The sequence below is a fragment of the Sphaerodactylus townsendi genome, unplaced genomic scaffold, assembly GCF_021028975.2.
Source record: "Sphaerodactylus townsendi isolate TG3544 unplaced genomic scaffold, MPM_Stown_v2.3 scaffold_545, whole genome shotgun sequence".
NCBI classification, from domain to species: Eukaryota; Metazoa; Chordata; class Lepidosauria; order Squamata; family Sphaerodactylidae; genus Sphaerodactylus; species Sphaerodactylus townsendi.
This window is the reverse complement of record NW_025950743.1, coordinates 1-13108: the sequence shown is the minus strand read 5'-3', so window position 1 is coordinate 13108 and position 13108 is coordinate 1. Positions and strand designations below refer to the sequence as shown.

General features: G+C 46.5%; 1 protein-coding gene across 1 annotated transcript; it reads right to left on the bottom strand.

Moving 5' to 3' along the window:
* Positions 1-213: 213 nt before the first annotated feature.
* LOC125425471 (prostatic spermine-binding protein-like) lies at positions 214-6184 on the bottom strand. Its single transcript, XM_048483072.1, has 3 exons — positions 6056-6184; positions 2944-3156; positions 214-367 (listed from the first exon to the last, which is right to left on the bottom strand). Exons 1-3 carry the CDS (start codon positions 6111-6113, stop codon positions 288-290), a joined length of 351 nt encoding a protein of 116 aa, XP_048339029.1. The 5' UTR covers positions 6114-6184; the 3' UTR covers positions 214-287.
* Positions 6185-13108: the final 6924 nt, after the last annotated feature.

The window sequence follows — 13108 nt, the reverse complement described above, 5'->3', positions numbered from 1 at the left end:
TGGATGGATGGATGGATGGATGGATGGATGGATGGATGGATGGATGGCAGGCACCCCGTTGGTAAGTAATGATGCAGAGCTTGCTCAGGGAATGACCTTTACCTTTACCTAATGAGACTTCAGGCTCAGGAAACTATATACCAGGACAGACTTGAAACATTTGCCTAGGAATGAGTTAATTTTATCTATTTATTTGTTTGTTTGTTTGTTTATTAGCATGTGATGTTATCATGGAAGTTCTGCAGTACTGAAAGTTTTTTTTTTACCTCTGCAGTACAGGCAAGTTCTCATAGGAGATCCGTTGTGTCACCCAGTAAACCGGACACATGATCATCTCTGCTGTTTTTCCCTGTTTCCCCCTTAGAATCTGTAAACAGAAAGAGATGACTGCTGTAATAATTGTGAAATCCAAACCCCAATTTCAATTTCTATATATCTGAACCAAAAACAAACACTTGTTTTGGCTTTTGAGATTTTGCTCAGAACGTGTTATCTTATGAAAATATTGACCCTGAACTTCAGATGTTAGGGAGAGAAAAAATTAAATGATGTCATGCCATTTCTCTTTGTATAGTTAGCCTTAACAGCTCATCAAAGAATTGCATGGGTTTTTTTTTTCAGAATTAAAGTGGGATATAAATCTTTAACATAGAACTGTCCAATAGGGCTGCCAAAATTATTCAACAATACATAACAAGATCCCGGATGAATCAGCCAAAAGCCCCTCTAGTCCAGGAGGGCATTCCCCCCCCCCACACACACACACTTGTTATTAAAAAGCAAAAAAAATTAAAAAGGGAAAAGATAAGAAAAGGTGAAAGAGACTAATGAGGAAAAAACAAGGAAAAGGGGAGGCTGTTTCTGAGACTCAACAGCTAACTCACACAGCTGGTTCTAGATCTTTCAGTACTGGTGGGTCTGAATCCAAACCTCTCCAGTCCATCTGTCAAATTTTAAAGTCCCCAGTATCTGGGGAGGCGAGAGCTAAGAAAAACTTGCTGTGCACAGCTGGCAAAATAGCCTCTATCAACAATGTGTAGTCTGGTATCGACGAGATTGAAAGAACTCCCACAAGAAAAGTTTTTGAAAACTTGGGGAAAGCTAATTATATATCTAGACAAGAGTTCAAAGGATAAGATGATTGAAGAATATATAATATGAAATGGTTTACAACATTATATTGCAATAAGTTAATCTGCAAAAAAGTTGTATTATGAAATAAATTGTATACCTTTATTAAGGGAAAAATAAATATGGATTCAGTCACTTAACAGGGGAAGTCCAAAGCAATAAGTATCGGGCAGTTACATCACAATAAAAGGGATAAAATCATGATTATGGGATATTGAAAGGGCCTAGATAAGAAAAGAAATGTATTTAACTTACCAAAGAATAGTGAAGTCACTGATTTGATTTAGATGTATTGAATTATGTGTTATTGTTATGGGTAGTTGGGGTAGGATAGATTATGTTTGGGTAACTGTAAATGTTGGTCATTTGTTACATGTTAATATTTGTTGACATCTTATGTGTTTCAATGGTTTCATGTATGTTTTATGTTCAATGTGTTTTTTAAAGAAGGAAATTAATAAACAGTATTATGGGGGGGAAAAAACCAATGTGTAGTCTGGGAGCACTCACAGGCTCAGCCAGACTGAAACACTATTCCACCAGAAGTCCAGCCCAGGAGGGCATTTTGAACAGCAGCAAACCAAGTCTCTTTCAAGAACCTTGCCCGTCTTCCTAGGTGACTTTTAGGAATAGATGTCAGATACAACAATAATGTGCATATTAACAGAAATGTTTTCTATCACTTGCCACATTAAATCCTGCCTCCCCACAAATTGTAGTGACAACTTTGATGCATCGTATTCCATGCAGATCAAAATACCTCTCTTTAGGAATTGGATTTTTTTTTTTTGCTTTCTACCTCCTATCATCTCAGTTTATCATATGAGGAGGTTTATCATATGACTGCCTCGTTCCACCTTTTGAACTAAGCATTTTACATATTTATATTAGCACATGAATAGATGAGCATTTCTGCCTCTCCTTAAGTATTTTTTGATTCGTGTGTGTTCCAAAAGCCACCGAAGAAAGTCCAGAACAACAACAGAAGTACAACAAAGATCAAGTAAATAATCAAAGAAAGGAACAATACATCTTGGGCTGGTTGGGCCTCCACAGCTGGCTCATCCAAGAGATGTTGGATTCAAGCCATTAGCTAAAAGCCAAAGGGCCAGAATGTCTTTGGATCTCACCCTTTGGTCTTTACCAAAGGACTTACTCCTCTTGACTTGCCTCTGCAACGAAAGTCAACCAAGGTGGAACTCAGCTGCTGCTAACTGTTGGCCAGTGAAGGCGTTCCCCACTTCCCCTTTCCTGTGGGAGGCCTGTGATCAGAATCTGCTATGACTATTTTTTTAGGTAACACTGCTGTGGGAGGGGGTAATCCAGATCATATGGGGGAGAGTATTAACTCTACCTCAATCCATGTTTTTTGGTCTAAATCCCTCTCACCAGAAGTTGCGGTTTGTTCTGAACAGTAATAGAAATAGAGGTACAACTTGGGTTTTTACACCATAGTCTAAATAGTAACTTCTTTCTCCTTGTATCCCAAAACACAAAACCGGTAAGGATCCCAGTTCAAGAAGTCAGAGAACCACTGGATTAGGAAAAAAAAATAACCAGTGGGAGGGCAGGTAATTGACTTGCACAAGCCCCTAAGAGCTTAGAGTTTCTTAGAGAGCACTGTTTGGAGGGGGCTCCCTTTCATTCATTTCCCCCCCACACACACACGTGATTTCCCCCCCCCACACACACACACACACACATGATATGCACATATGGTGCATAGTTTGGGAAATATGTTATTTTATGCTGCTATAAAACTGTCGTCAAGCAGTCACACACTCCCATGCTTATGACCATCATCATCATTACCATCATCATCTGCATCATCATCAGCGCCATCATCGTCGCTATCATCATCATCACCATCATCATCATCGCTATCATCGTCTACATCATCACTGTCACTGTTGTCGTCGTCACCATCCTCCTCATCCTCACCCTCATCCTCCTCATCACTTTCATATTGATCAGTCTCATCACCATCATCGCCATGATCATCCTCATTGTCATCACTGGCTGAAGCTAGGAGAAAAAGTCATTTTCTATAAATTAATCCAAATTTGCATCACTGTGTATAAAAGCCGTGAGTACCTGACCCTCCACACACAGGTCCTTTCTGCACGGGCCAATAAACGTGGGTGGAAGGTGGGCTACAAGGACCTGTCCTCACCCCAGCCCATTTGCATGGCTGGCTGTCCCATGGACAGCGAGTGCATCAGCTGGGGCACACACCTCCACACATCTTTTTTGTGTTCTTACCTGCCTCTGATGTGTAGCCTCACAGGCAGGCATGGCCGATCCCCCAGAGCCACAATAAGGCTTTGTGTGCCTTTGTGGCTGTGCAGATGAGAGCTGGGAAACACCAAACACACACTAGATTTTTTTGGTCTCGATGCGTCTTCTGCCAGGCCGTTCGCTTGGCCGTGGCTGCGAGGTGCGTTAAAACAAAAGAACGTGTGAAAATCGTGATTCTTGAATATCGTGATTCTTGAATATCGTGATTCTGTGAAAATCGTGATTCTTGAATAACCCAGGTTGGGGGGGGGGAATACGGAGCAGATTCACATTAGGAGTGGGATCCATGTGAAGCCCCCCCCCCCAACTCAATTATTTTACCAGTGTTATCCTGGTTTAATTGGCCTGTGCAGAAAGGGCCACACTCATGGCCCTTCCAACACACGAAGAGATGAAGCAGGCCTAATCTGTTGCCCTCCTCCTCCTGCCTCCACATGATTGATGGCTCATCACAGTTGTGTCTGAGCATGGAGGAAATGTCTGAACCTGCCTTCTGAACATCCACCCCCAATATCCCTCTCTGCATGTTGACCAAACACAACAAGGGGTCATGCTCAGAGCTACCAGCTGGCCCAAATCGCCGCTGATCGGAACTAAGTCCTTTAGAAAGGACACTGTATTATTCATATGCTTCAGAGGCCCCAAGAAGGGTTCCCAAGTATCTGTCCCCATTCTATCATATTGGGTAACATCTATAATACAGCAAGGCTCAAATTCTTTGCCCAGTTGCCATCAGGGCACACTGTACAAGGGCCCCAGCTACTTCTACAACCTTTAAGAATAGAGTGGACCTTAATGACATATGCAGAGCAGCTACGTGGTCTAGCTACTTTCCCTACTCTTGTTGTTCATCTAGTGGCCCTCTGTACAAACACATGCCCCTCTCATCTTGCCTGCTGTAGACTGTCATCTAGCATGTGTGGTGACTCCTCACAGCGGCAAAGGAAGATCTTGAGGGGGGGAGTGCGCTCCTCCTCCCTAGTCACGTGGCCTGGGCAGGGAAAGTAGCTAGCCGAGACATATGGCTGGGGGAGGGGAGCACTCCATGTATGGCTAAAGCTCTTAATTCACTCTCAGAATGCTCCACGGTTGGCCCCATGCAAGCACAGTCCCATGTGTGTCTGTACAGAGGACCACTAGATGAACAACAGTTATGTTAAGCCACACTGTTTTTAACCTCACTGAGTTTGGTTGCCTTGATTTAATGGTTTGCATTTAGAGGACCTGCAAAAGTTGGTGTGACAAATAGAATTAATGTTTTGCTGCAGATCAGTTTTAATAAAATTTAGCTTAATGCATACATTTGTGTCCTGTATCTTCATTCTGGAGTGTATGGGCAGTTCTTGGTATCTGAGATTGCTTATCGTAGACGTAAAGGAAAAGAGCTACCAAACTGAAGAATGCAAGAGTTTTTGCTGTGTTACTCCAATAATTCCCCTCTTACTAGATCAAAAGGACAACTGCTGTCTATCACATGGTCATCTGTCTCATTTTCACTGCTGAGCAGAAATTCACCCAGTGTGACACAAGATATCAACTGAGGGGTCTCTTTCAGCAATATCAAAATCATGATTTAGTTTAACTATTGTCAATGAGGATTCAGCTTACATGCAAACATTCAAATCCTGATTTGCCTCAACCAAAGATGGTTTCGCTGGGTTTGCGAAGGATTTCTTAGGCAGCGCTATTAACAAGCCATGATAGCCATATTCATCCATCACAAAAAAGAGCTTAGTTAAGTTCACCTGTAATTAATAAACCAACTTCAGATCCTGGTTTGAGATCCTAAGTTTAAACCATAAGTTTAAACCTCACTTATCGGACTGGCCCATATTCTGTCTATCACAACAACCACAGTAAAATTTCACATGACACCAAAGATGGTTCTCAGAGCTTGAATAGGGCTTTGTGGCGTCACTAAAAGCCAGGAGTGAACATGTTGACAGCTCTATCTCATTGCCATTGGAAAGGGATAGTCCCAAGGAAGAGGCTCATGGGAAAGAAGATAGAGGCTGATTCCCCACTGCAGTGTCCACCTAGGTTTGACACGGTTCCTTTAACTGGTATTGACCTAGGGTCAACTCTCGTCACTCCCCACAACAACTGAGTTAAACTCAGTTCGTCCAACTTGAACCGAGCTCAGATGGTGGGATCATCTTCAGTACCTCTTTCGCTCCTCATTCCTGATTGGTTCTTGTTTTATGGCGGGAAACGTGAGCGTGCGTCCTTTCTTTTTAGTTTTTATACATCGCAGCCATGTAGAATTGGCTGAATGGGAAAGTCGTGGTCACATCATCATAGCTTCAAAAATAGCAGTTAAAAATTTTAAAAGCGTGTTTTTCCCCGCCGCGACTCTCTATTCTGCGCATGCCCAAAACACAGCTCTTGATTGGCTGAATGGGAGAGTCGCCACAGACGATTCCCCACTGAGTTCAACCTAGGTTCGGAGAAAAAGCTGTACCTCAGAACTAGAATCAGAAATTCCAGTTCTGAGGGGGCAGAACTGAAATGAACCCAGGTCGAACTTAGCAGCGGTGGGGGGTTGCTGGGACGAACCTAGGTCAAACCTAGGTTGACTCTGCCAGTGGGGAATCAGTCAAGGTGTGAGGTGCTGTGCTTTGCTTACCTTCAGCTACCAAGATGCAGGCCACACCTGCCAGCACAAGTAGGAACCAGGTCTTCATTGTAGAAGAAAGCTGAGGGGTTTTTTCAGGCTCCCTTTCTATGTGCAAGAAATCCAGGTGTTCTGCTGACCTGAAGCCCTACTCTGGTGCTTTATAAAGGCAAAGAGACCCCACCAGAAACCCTGACATTCTATGGACAATGTGTAAGGGATTATTGGCTGAGTAAATTAACGAGGAAACTGTCAACAGACAAAAGACTGTTTTTTAAAAAGCAATAATGAAAGGAAATGGGATTAAGAAATGCATGAGATTATCTTGGATTTCAACTGCAGGTAGTTGTGCCAGAAAAAGAATCCTTCTCCCGCACCCTTGCAATAGGAGGTGCTATTGAAACCTGTGATGGTGGCTTATTTCATCAAAGAAGGTCTGATCTTTCTCTATTGTACACTGAGATCCCTCTCTCAAGGCTATTCCTGGTAAACATCCGTGTGTGAATAGTACTGCTGACGTGCATAAGGAGAAGGTCAAATTATTCTAGGCTTTCTTCTTGAATTATCATAAACCCAAAGGTATAAACGTGTGTTCCAGCAGCTGGAGGGAAAGTCTACACTATAGATGCACAGATGATACACATTCCCTGCAAAACTTGTTTAGTTTCTCCAGGGCATGCAAGGTTGAATTGTTCCAGTTGGCCTCTGGAGGGTAATCCACTCATCTGGCACATTTTATTAGCGGAATAGTGCAAGCTATGTATTTTAATAGTGTAACGTTTGTTTTATTTATTTATTTTGGATTTATATCCCGCCCTATCCTGCCCTATTAATATTTCATATTTGGTAACTGTCTCTCTGTTTTCAGTTCATTCAAACTATTTTAACGTTGTAACTCGCTGCAAGACCCTTGGGTGAGCTGCAGCTAACAAATCTTACAATAAACAAGCAAACCAACCAAATACACAGGGGTGAATTGCAACACTATCTTACAAAAGCTCCTTGAAAAGCTTGTGATTTTGTGAGTTCGTCTATGGATGCATGTTTTTCTGTTTTAATTCATTTAAGCTATTTTAACATCACAAAATTGTCGCAGGAAGCTTTGGATGAGTGACTACTTTAAAATCTTCAGACAAACAAACAAATAAAAAATAGTTTGATTGCAATGCTATCTTGGAAGAGGTCTTTGAAAATCTTGGGATTTTTCAGTACACCTATGGATGCATTGGGCCATGCATTCACAGGTAATGTGTTGCTGAATTCATGTCCAGCTAGAGATGCTATCTTCCAGGTGGGACCTGGGAATCCCCTGGAATTACAGTGCATTTTCAGACTACAGAGATCAGATCCTCTGGAGAAGGCGGCTGCTTTAGATAGTGGATTGAATAGCACTGTACTTTACTGAGGACTCTATCCATCACTGGCTCCATCCCCAAATCTCCAGGAGTTTCTCAACATGGATCTGGCAACTCTATTCCTCTCCATCCCCTGCTGATTGCCAGGAAGGACCTGGAAACTATGGTCGAATCCCCACTACCGCCTTAGCCAGGTTTCAGAACACAAACTAACCAGGTTTGAGTGACGACCTCCCCGGTCGAATCCCCACTACCATCTTAGCCAGGTTTCAGAACACAAACTAACCATGTCTGAGGTCGTTTGTGTTCTGAAGACGGTAGTGGGAATTCGACCAGGGAGGTCGTCCCTCAAACCTGGTTAGTTTGTGTTCTGAAACCTGGCTAAGATGGTAGTGGGGATTCGACCTATGTATACATACAGTCCAACAGATGAAACCTTTTCCCCAAGCCCAGCTATTGCAGAATCTGGATAGATGATGGCAAGGGTTTTTTCAGACTTCTGGAATGTTCTTCTGCTTGCAGCTCACCTGGGACCTACCTGAGACCTACTTTACTGTCCATTAGGAAAGAGGCCCAAATTTTTCTTTTTACTCATGCTTTTACTAATTTTCAGTGGTTTTGAGTGACTATGGGGCTTTTTCGCACACATGGTTTGTTCTGGAATACATATATGTGGTCATCACGGTTTGTGGTATTTGTTCGCACACACTCGTGCCGAAATGTGCTTCGACCCCTAATCTGTCTCCCATTCAAACCTTTACCTCAGATTCTTCCTGTCGCTCGATGCTTGTGCAACTTTCCTCTATAAAATGGTTTCCCTCCACATTCCAGTGCCTATGTGCAAAACGCAACGTGAATGAGCAACTTTTAAGAATCACGCCCCCGCGGTGAGGCAATTTCTCCCAGCCAATCGGAAGGTGCCAGGAAATTGCTGATGTGCATGCAGATTTTAAAGTTTCATTTCCATCTCACTTGCCTCCCCCAACTCACGGCGGTCGGTCATGAATAAGATTGCTCTGCTCATCAACTTATCTGGTGATGAAATCTAAAATGTGTATAATAACAGAGAGCTCCAGAGCTCAATAACTCGGCCATACTTTGGAGGAAGTGGGGGGGAGGGATGTACTTTTGTCTTTTCAGCATCAGCCGTCAGCCACACTTTGGGGCTAGTGGGGCAAGAAGCGGAATCAAAACAAGCGAGACACGCCTTTTCTTCCCTGGGCTGATGCTCTTTCCCATGGCCTGGCAGCAGTGGGGTGCATGTGGCTGGGCTGGAGGGGGAGAGGCAGAGCCCAGCTTGCTTGCTGCTCCTCCAGCGCCTAACAATGGGGCTGCACTAAGCCACCGTGGTGCTGGTGGGAGCAGCAGCGGGGAAAGTAGCAACAGCCGCCGCCAGCTTCCTGCTGCGACCCGCTCTTCCTCCTCCTCCCTTGGCGATGCCGAACCAGAAGAGCAACAAGGGCAAGAAGAACAAGCGTGCCAACAGCAGCGGGACGAGCAAGAAAATGGAGCCCTGGCAGCAGTGGTGGTGGCAGCTGGGGCAGCAGCAGGCACAGTAGGAGCCCTGGGCACGGTGGCCGCTGCGGGAGGGAACGGGCCCATGGCAGCCGCAGGAGGCGATGGAAGTGCAGACAGAGCGGCGGCTGCGATGGGATCAGCTTCGGCCAACACCAGGAACGTTAAGGCAGAGGGGAAAGGGAGGAGAGGACCTGGCCGAGTAGGACGGGGGAAGCAGCCAAAGCAGCGCGCCCAACTTCCATTGCATGCCCTTCCTTCCTGCTTGCAAAGCTTCCGGGGCCCTCGGTGGCGCAGCAGCTTGCAGGATACCGGGGGAGCTAGGGCAGGAAGGGGCACGCTGGCTCTCTTGCCTGGAGTTGGGCTGCAAGTGTCTTTCTAGAAGTGGGGGGAAACATGTGTAAGGCTGGCAGAGTGGTTGATTCCTGCCCCTCCCCTCACACATTTCTTCTCCCCTGAGCTGCAAGAGATCCTTGAAATATTTATTTATTTATTTATTTATTTATTTTATTGGACTTTTATACCACCCCATCCCCGAAGGGCTCTGGGCGGTGCACAACATATAAAATACAATATAAAATAATATAAGTAACAATTTAAGGCAGCGATAAAAATTATCAGTTCCTATTCCAATTATAAAAAACTCAGCAAGTTAAAATGGCATCCAGCATTCCAGTAATAAAAATCCCTCCCCCCTCAGAGAGGGAGGCATGGCGAGTCTCGTTGGATGACAGGTGGCCCAGGTGTCAAGGGCCGGCGGAAGGGGCACTATTAGTGGCTGGTTCCTCCAAAGGCCCGGTGGAACAGCTCCGTCTTACAGGCCCTGCGGAACTCCCCAAGGTCCCGCAGGGCCCGGACAGCTGGAGGAAGAGCATTCCACCAGGCCGGGGCCAGGGCTGTAAAGGTCCTGGCCCGTGTGGAGGCCAGCCGCATCACTGAAGGGCCAGGGACCACCAGTAAATTGGCCTCCGCCAATCGGAGAGGCCGTGTCGGGACATATGGGGTGATGCGGTCTCGAAGATACGATGGTCCCAGGCCGCGTATGGCCTTAAAGGTCAACACCAGCACCTTGAAGATGACCCGGAACTCTACTGGGAGCCAATGCAGCTGGCACAGCACAGGCTGGATGTGTTCCCAGGCGGCGCTGCCTGTTAGCAAGCGCGCTGCTGCATGCTGAACCAGTTTTAATCTCCAGATCAAACGCAAGGGAAGGCCCACGTAGAGCGAGTTACAATAGTCTAGTCTGGAGATGACCGTTGCATGGATCACGGAGGCCAGATCCGTTTGGGAGAGGAAGGGGGCCAGCCGCCGGGCCTGACGGAGGTGGAAAAAGGCAGCCCGGGTTGTATGGGCCACCTGGGTCTCCATTGAGAGAGACAAATCCAGGTGGACCCCCAGGCTGCGAACGGAGGGAGTGGGCGCCAATGTGACCCCCTCCCACACCGGCGGCTGGAAAGTCCCACCCCGCTCGCGGCCGAGCCAGAGGATCTCCGTCTTCAATGGATTCAGTTTTAACCTGCTCTGTCGCAACCAACCAGCAACCGCCTCCAAACAGTGCTGTAGAGCCGCAGGGGCGGCGGCTGCTCCCCCCTCCATCAACAGAATGAGCTGCGTGTCATCAGCGTACTGATGGCAAATCAGCCCAAAACTCCGTACCAGCTGAGCAAGGGGTTGCATATAGATATTAAATAGCAGCGGGGACAGTAACGCCCCCTGGGGTACACCGCATTGAAGCGGGCACTTCCGGGAGGCCTGGTCCCCGCACCTCACTTGCTGAGTCCGGCCCCGGAGGAACAAGGCTATCCATTGAAGGACAGTGCCCCGCACTCCGGAGGCGGCCAGGCGGTGGGCCAAAAGGTCGTGGTCGACCACATCAAACGCTGCGGTGAGATCTAACAGCACCAGCAGCGCCGATCCGCCTCGGTCGAGCTGAATACGGAGTGTATCTGTGACGGCGACGAGAACAGTCTCCGTCCCATGCCCAGCACGGAAGCCGGACTAAAATACTACCCACACTTTAATTTTGTCAGGACCATGCCTGTCAGTTCCTTGAGATCTTGCTGTGTATAAATTGTAAATGTTTCCCTGTTTCCCCCCTTCCCTTCCTGGCAATCTCCTAGCACCAGCTCTTCTTCAAAGAGGTGTGAAAGGTTCCCAGGTTCTTTGAAGCTCTGTAGAGTAATTGTAGTAGAAACTGTAGTAGCCATTTGGTGTCGGGTGAAACGGGGGGGGGTGTTAAAGGTCCTGGATCTGAGCTCTCGAGCTCAGATCCTGCTTTGCATTGTCACTCTTTGTGTTACCTGGAATGAACTGCTTTAGGACTTTACTACGGTCTCTGTTATTTCCACTTTTGAGAGTCTGACAAATTTAGCAGTAATTTACACAAGTAACATCTCATTGAAAGTGCGTAAAGGGCCATTAGCTAACATTCTTTGCTGGAGGATTCTGAGCATCATTTTGCTTGTGTGAGAAATCAATATGAGGGGAATTAATGTAGCGAGAGCCCAAGTGCACGATAGCCAATGGGAAGACAGTTTTCTGAGATCTCATTATACCCACCGCGAGAAACCACGAGATAATGGTAGCCAATAGGAAGAGTGGAGTGTCATCATCTCATTGCCACATCACAGCGTGAGAACATGTTGACGGGGGCAAGCATCACAAACAACACAGCAGCCAATCAGGACTTCGGTTTGTATTGCATTCCGCGGCAATGCAAACTACCGGGGTTTCTGGAGCAAGAAGAAGATCCATATCAACCGAGTGATGTGTGAATGATGTCGAGCGACAAAACGGCAGGTCAGGATGTCGCTGCGGATTGCATTAATTCCAGAGCAAACCTTGTGTGCGAAAAAGCCCTATGGATTACTCCCAAGTTTTTGATGAATTGAACAAACTAGGATGAATCTGTGTAATACACATATAAACCAGTAAGGAAGGAAAATTACTTTCTGTAGCGAGTGAATTGTGCATAGACATTATTGATAGAGTTATCAGGTCACTGCTGGCAACCGGCAAAAGCTTTGGCAAGGGGGCACAGGGGACGGCTATCTTCAGTCCCTAATTATGATGTCACTTCTCACATGACACAGAAGCACCAGCACTGCATTAGGGGACACTTTAGCACTTGTCCTCCAAACTCCATAGTGTTTTGGGGAGAGGGGGAGAGCGTCCCACCAGTGTGACATCAGAGCTTTTGCATTGTGCCAGAAGTGATGTCATCGCTCAGGGACATGAATTGCTCCCCTCCTTTCTGCTGGCTTGCTTCCACCTACCAAGGAACTGAATGTCAGTAGGCCGAGGCAGGAATCGGTGGTGGTTGCCCACCATTAGCAGTCACCTGGAAATCCTAGTCATTGAGTCAGAAAGTCTGTCCAAAGTGGATGTATTCAATCAATGCACAGAGAGATAGAGCAGGCATGAACATGCTGGTCCCACCATCTGTCTCCATATAATTTTTGGCTTGTCATATCTCAGCCTATATGTCGGGGAAATGTGATCCCCCCCCTCCCCCCCCTCGTCTGCAAGTGATCAGAACATTCACAAATCAGTGACTCCGACCACAGGGAGGTGTCATACATGAGTACACTTTCTCTTTGTTTAAGCACAGTGCTGACCAATCAGTGGCTGCTTGGCATCAGGGATCAGAGTCCCTCAGCCCCACCTGCCTCACAAGATGTCTGTTGTGGGGAGAGGAAGGGAAAGGAGTTTACAAGCCGTCTTGAGTCTTCTTACAGGAGAGAAAGGCAGGGTATAAATCCAAACATTTCTTCTAGTGTTCCCGTCTGTTCGGCTACATCCTTTCTTTATGTCCCCATTTCTGTAAGCTAGTCAGTGAACCTGCACATGTACCTGTTTTGTGCTGAATCAGACCCTTGTTCATTCCAGGGTTGGTATTGTCTACTCTGGCTGGCAGCTGCTGTCTTGGGTTTTAGGTAGTGGTCTTTCACCTACTACTTGATCATTCTAACTTTAGCCACTATGGACTGAATCTGGGACCTTTTACATACCAAGCAGAGGCTCTGCCACAGAGCCATGGCCTCTCCCAGCCAGAGTGGTTGTGACAATTAGGGAGGGAGTGAGGGGTGGCATGTAAGGGAGGGATGGGAAGGGGAGGGGGCCCGGCATCTGGACATGGCCCACCCACTCTAGCGGAGGGAGGGGAAGGGAAGGGAGGGGTGGCATGCAAGGGAGG

Excerpts from the sequence above, each read along its gene's own strand:
- LOC125425471 (XM_048483072.1), bottom strand. The coding sequence starts at position 6,113 with ATGAAGACCTGGTTCCTACTTGTGCTGGCAGGTGTGGCCTGCATCTTG. Across the intron at positions 3,157-6,055 it reads CTGCATCTTGGTAGCTGAAG|CTTCAGCCAGTGATGACAAT; the intron begins GTAAGCAAAGCA and ends TTTTTCTCCTAG. Across the intron at positions 368-2,943 it reads TGATGATGCAGATGATGATG|ATTCTAAGGGGGAAACAGGG; the intron begins GTAATGATGATG and ends TTCTGTTTACAG.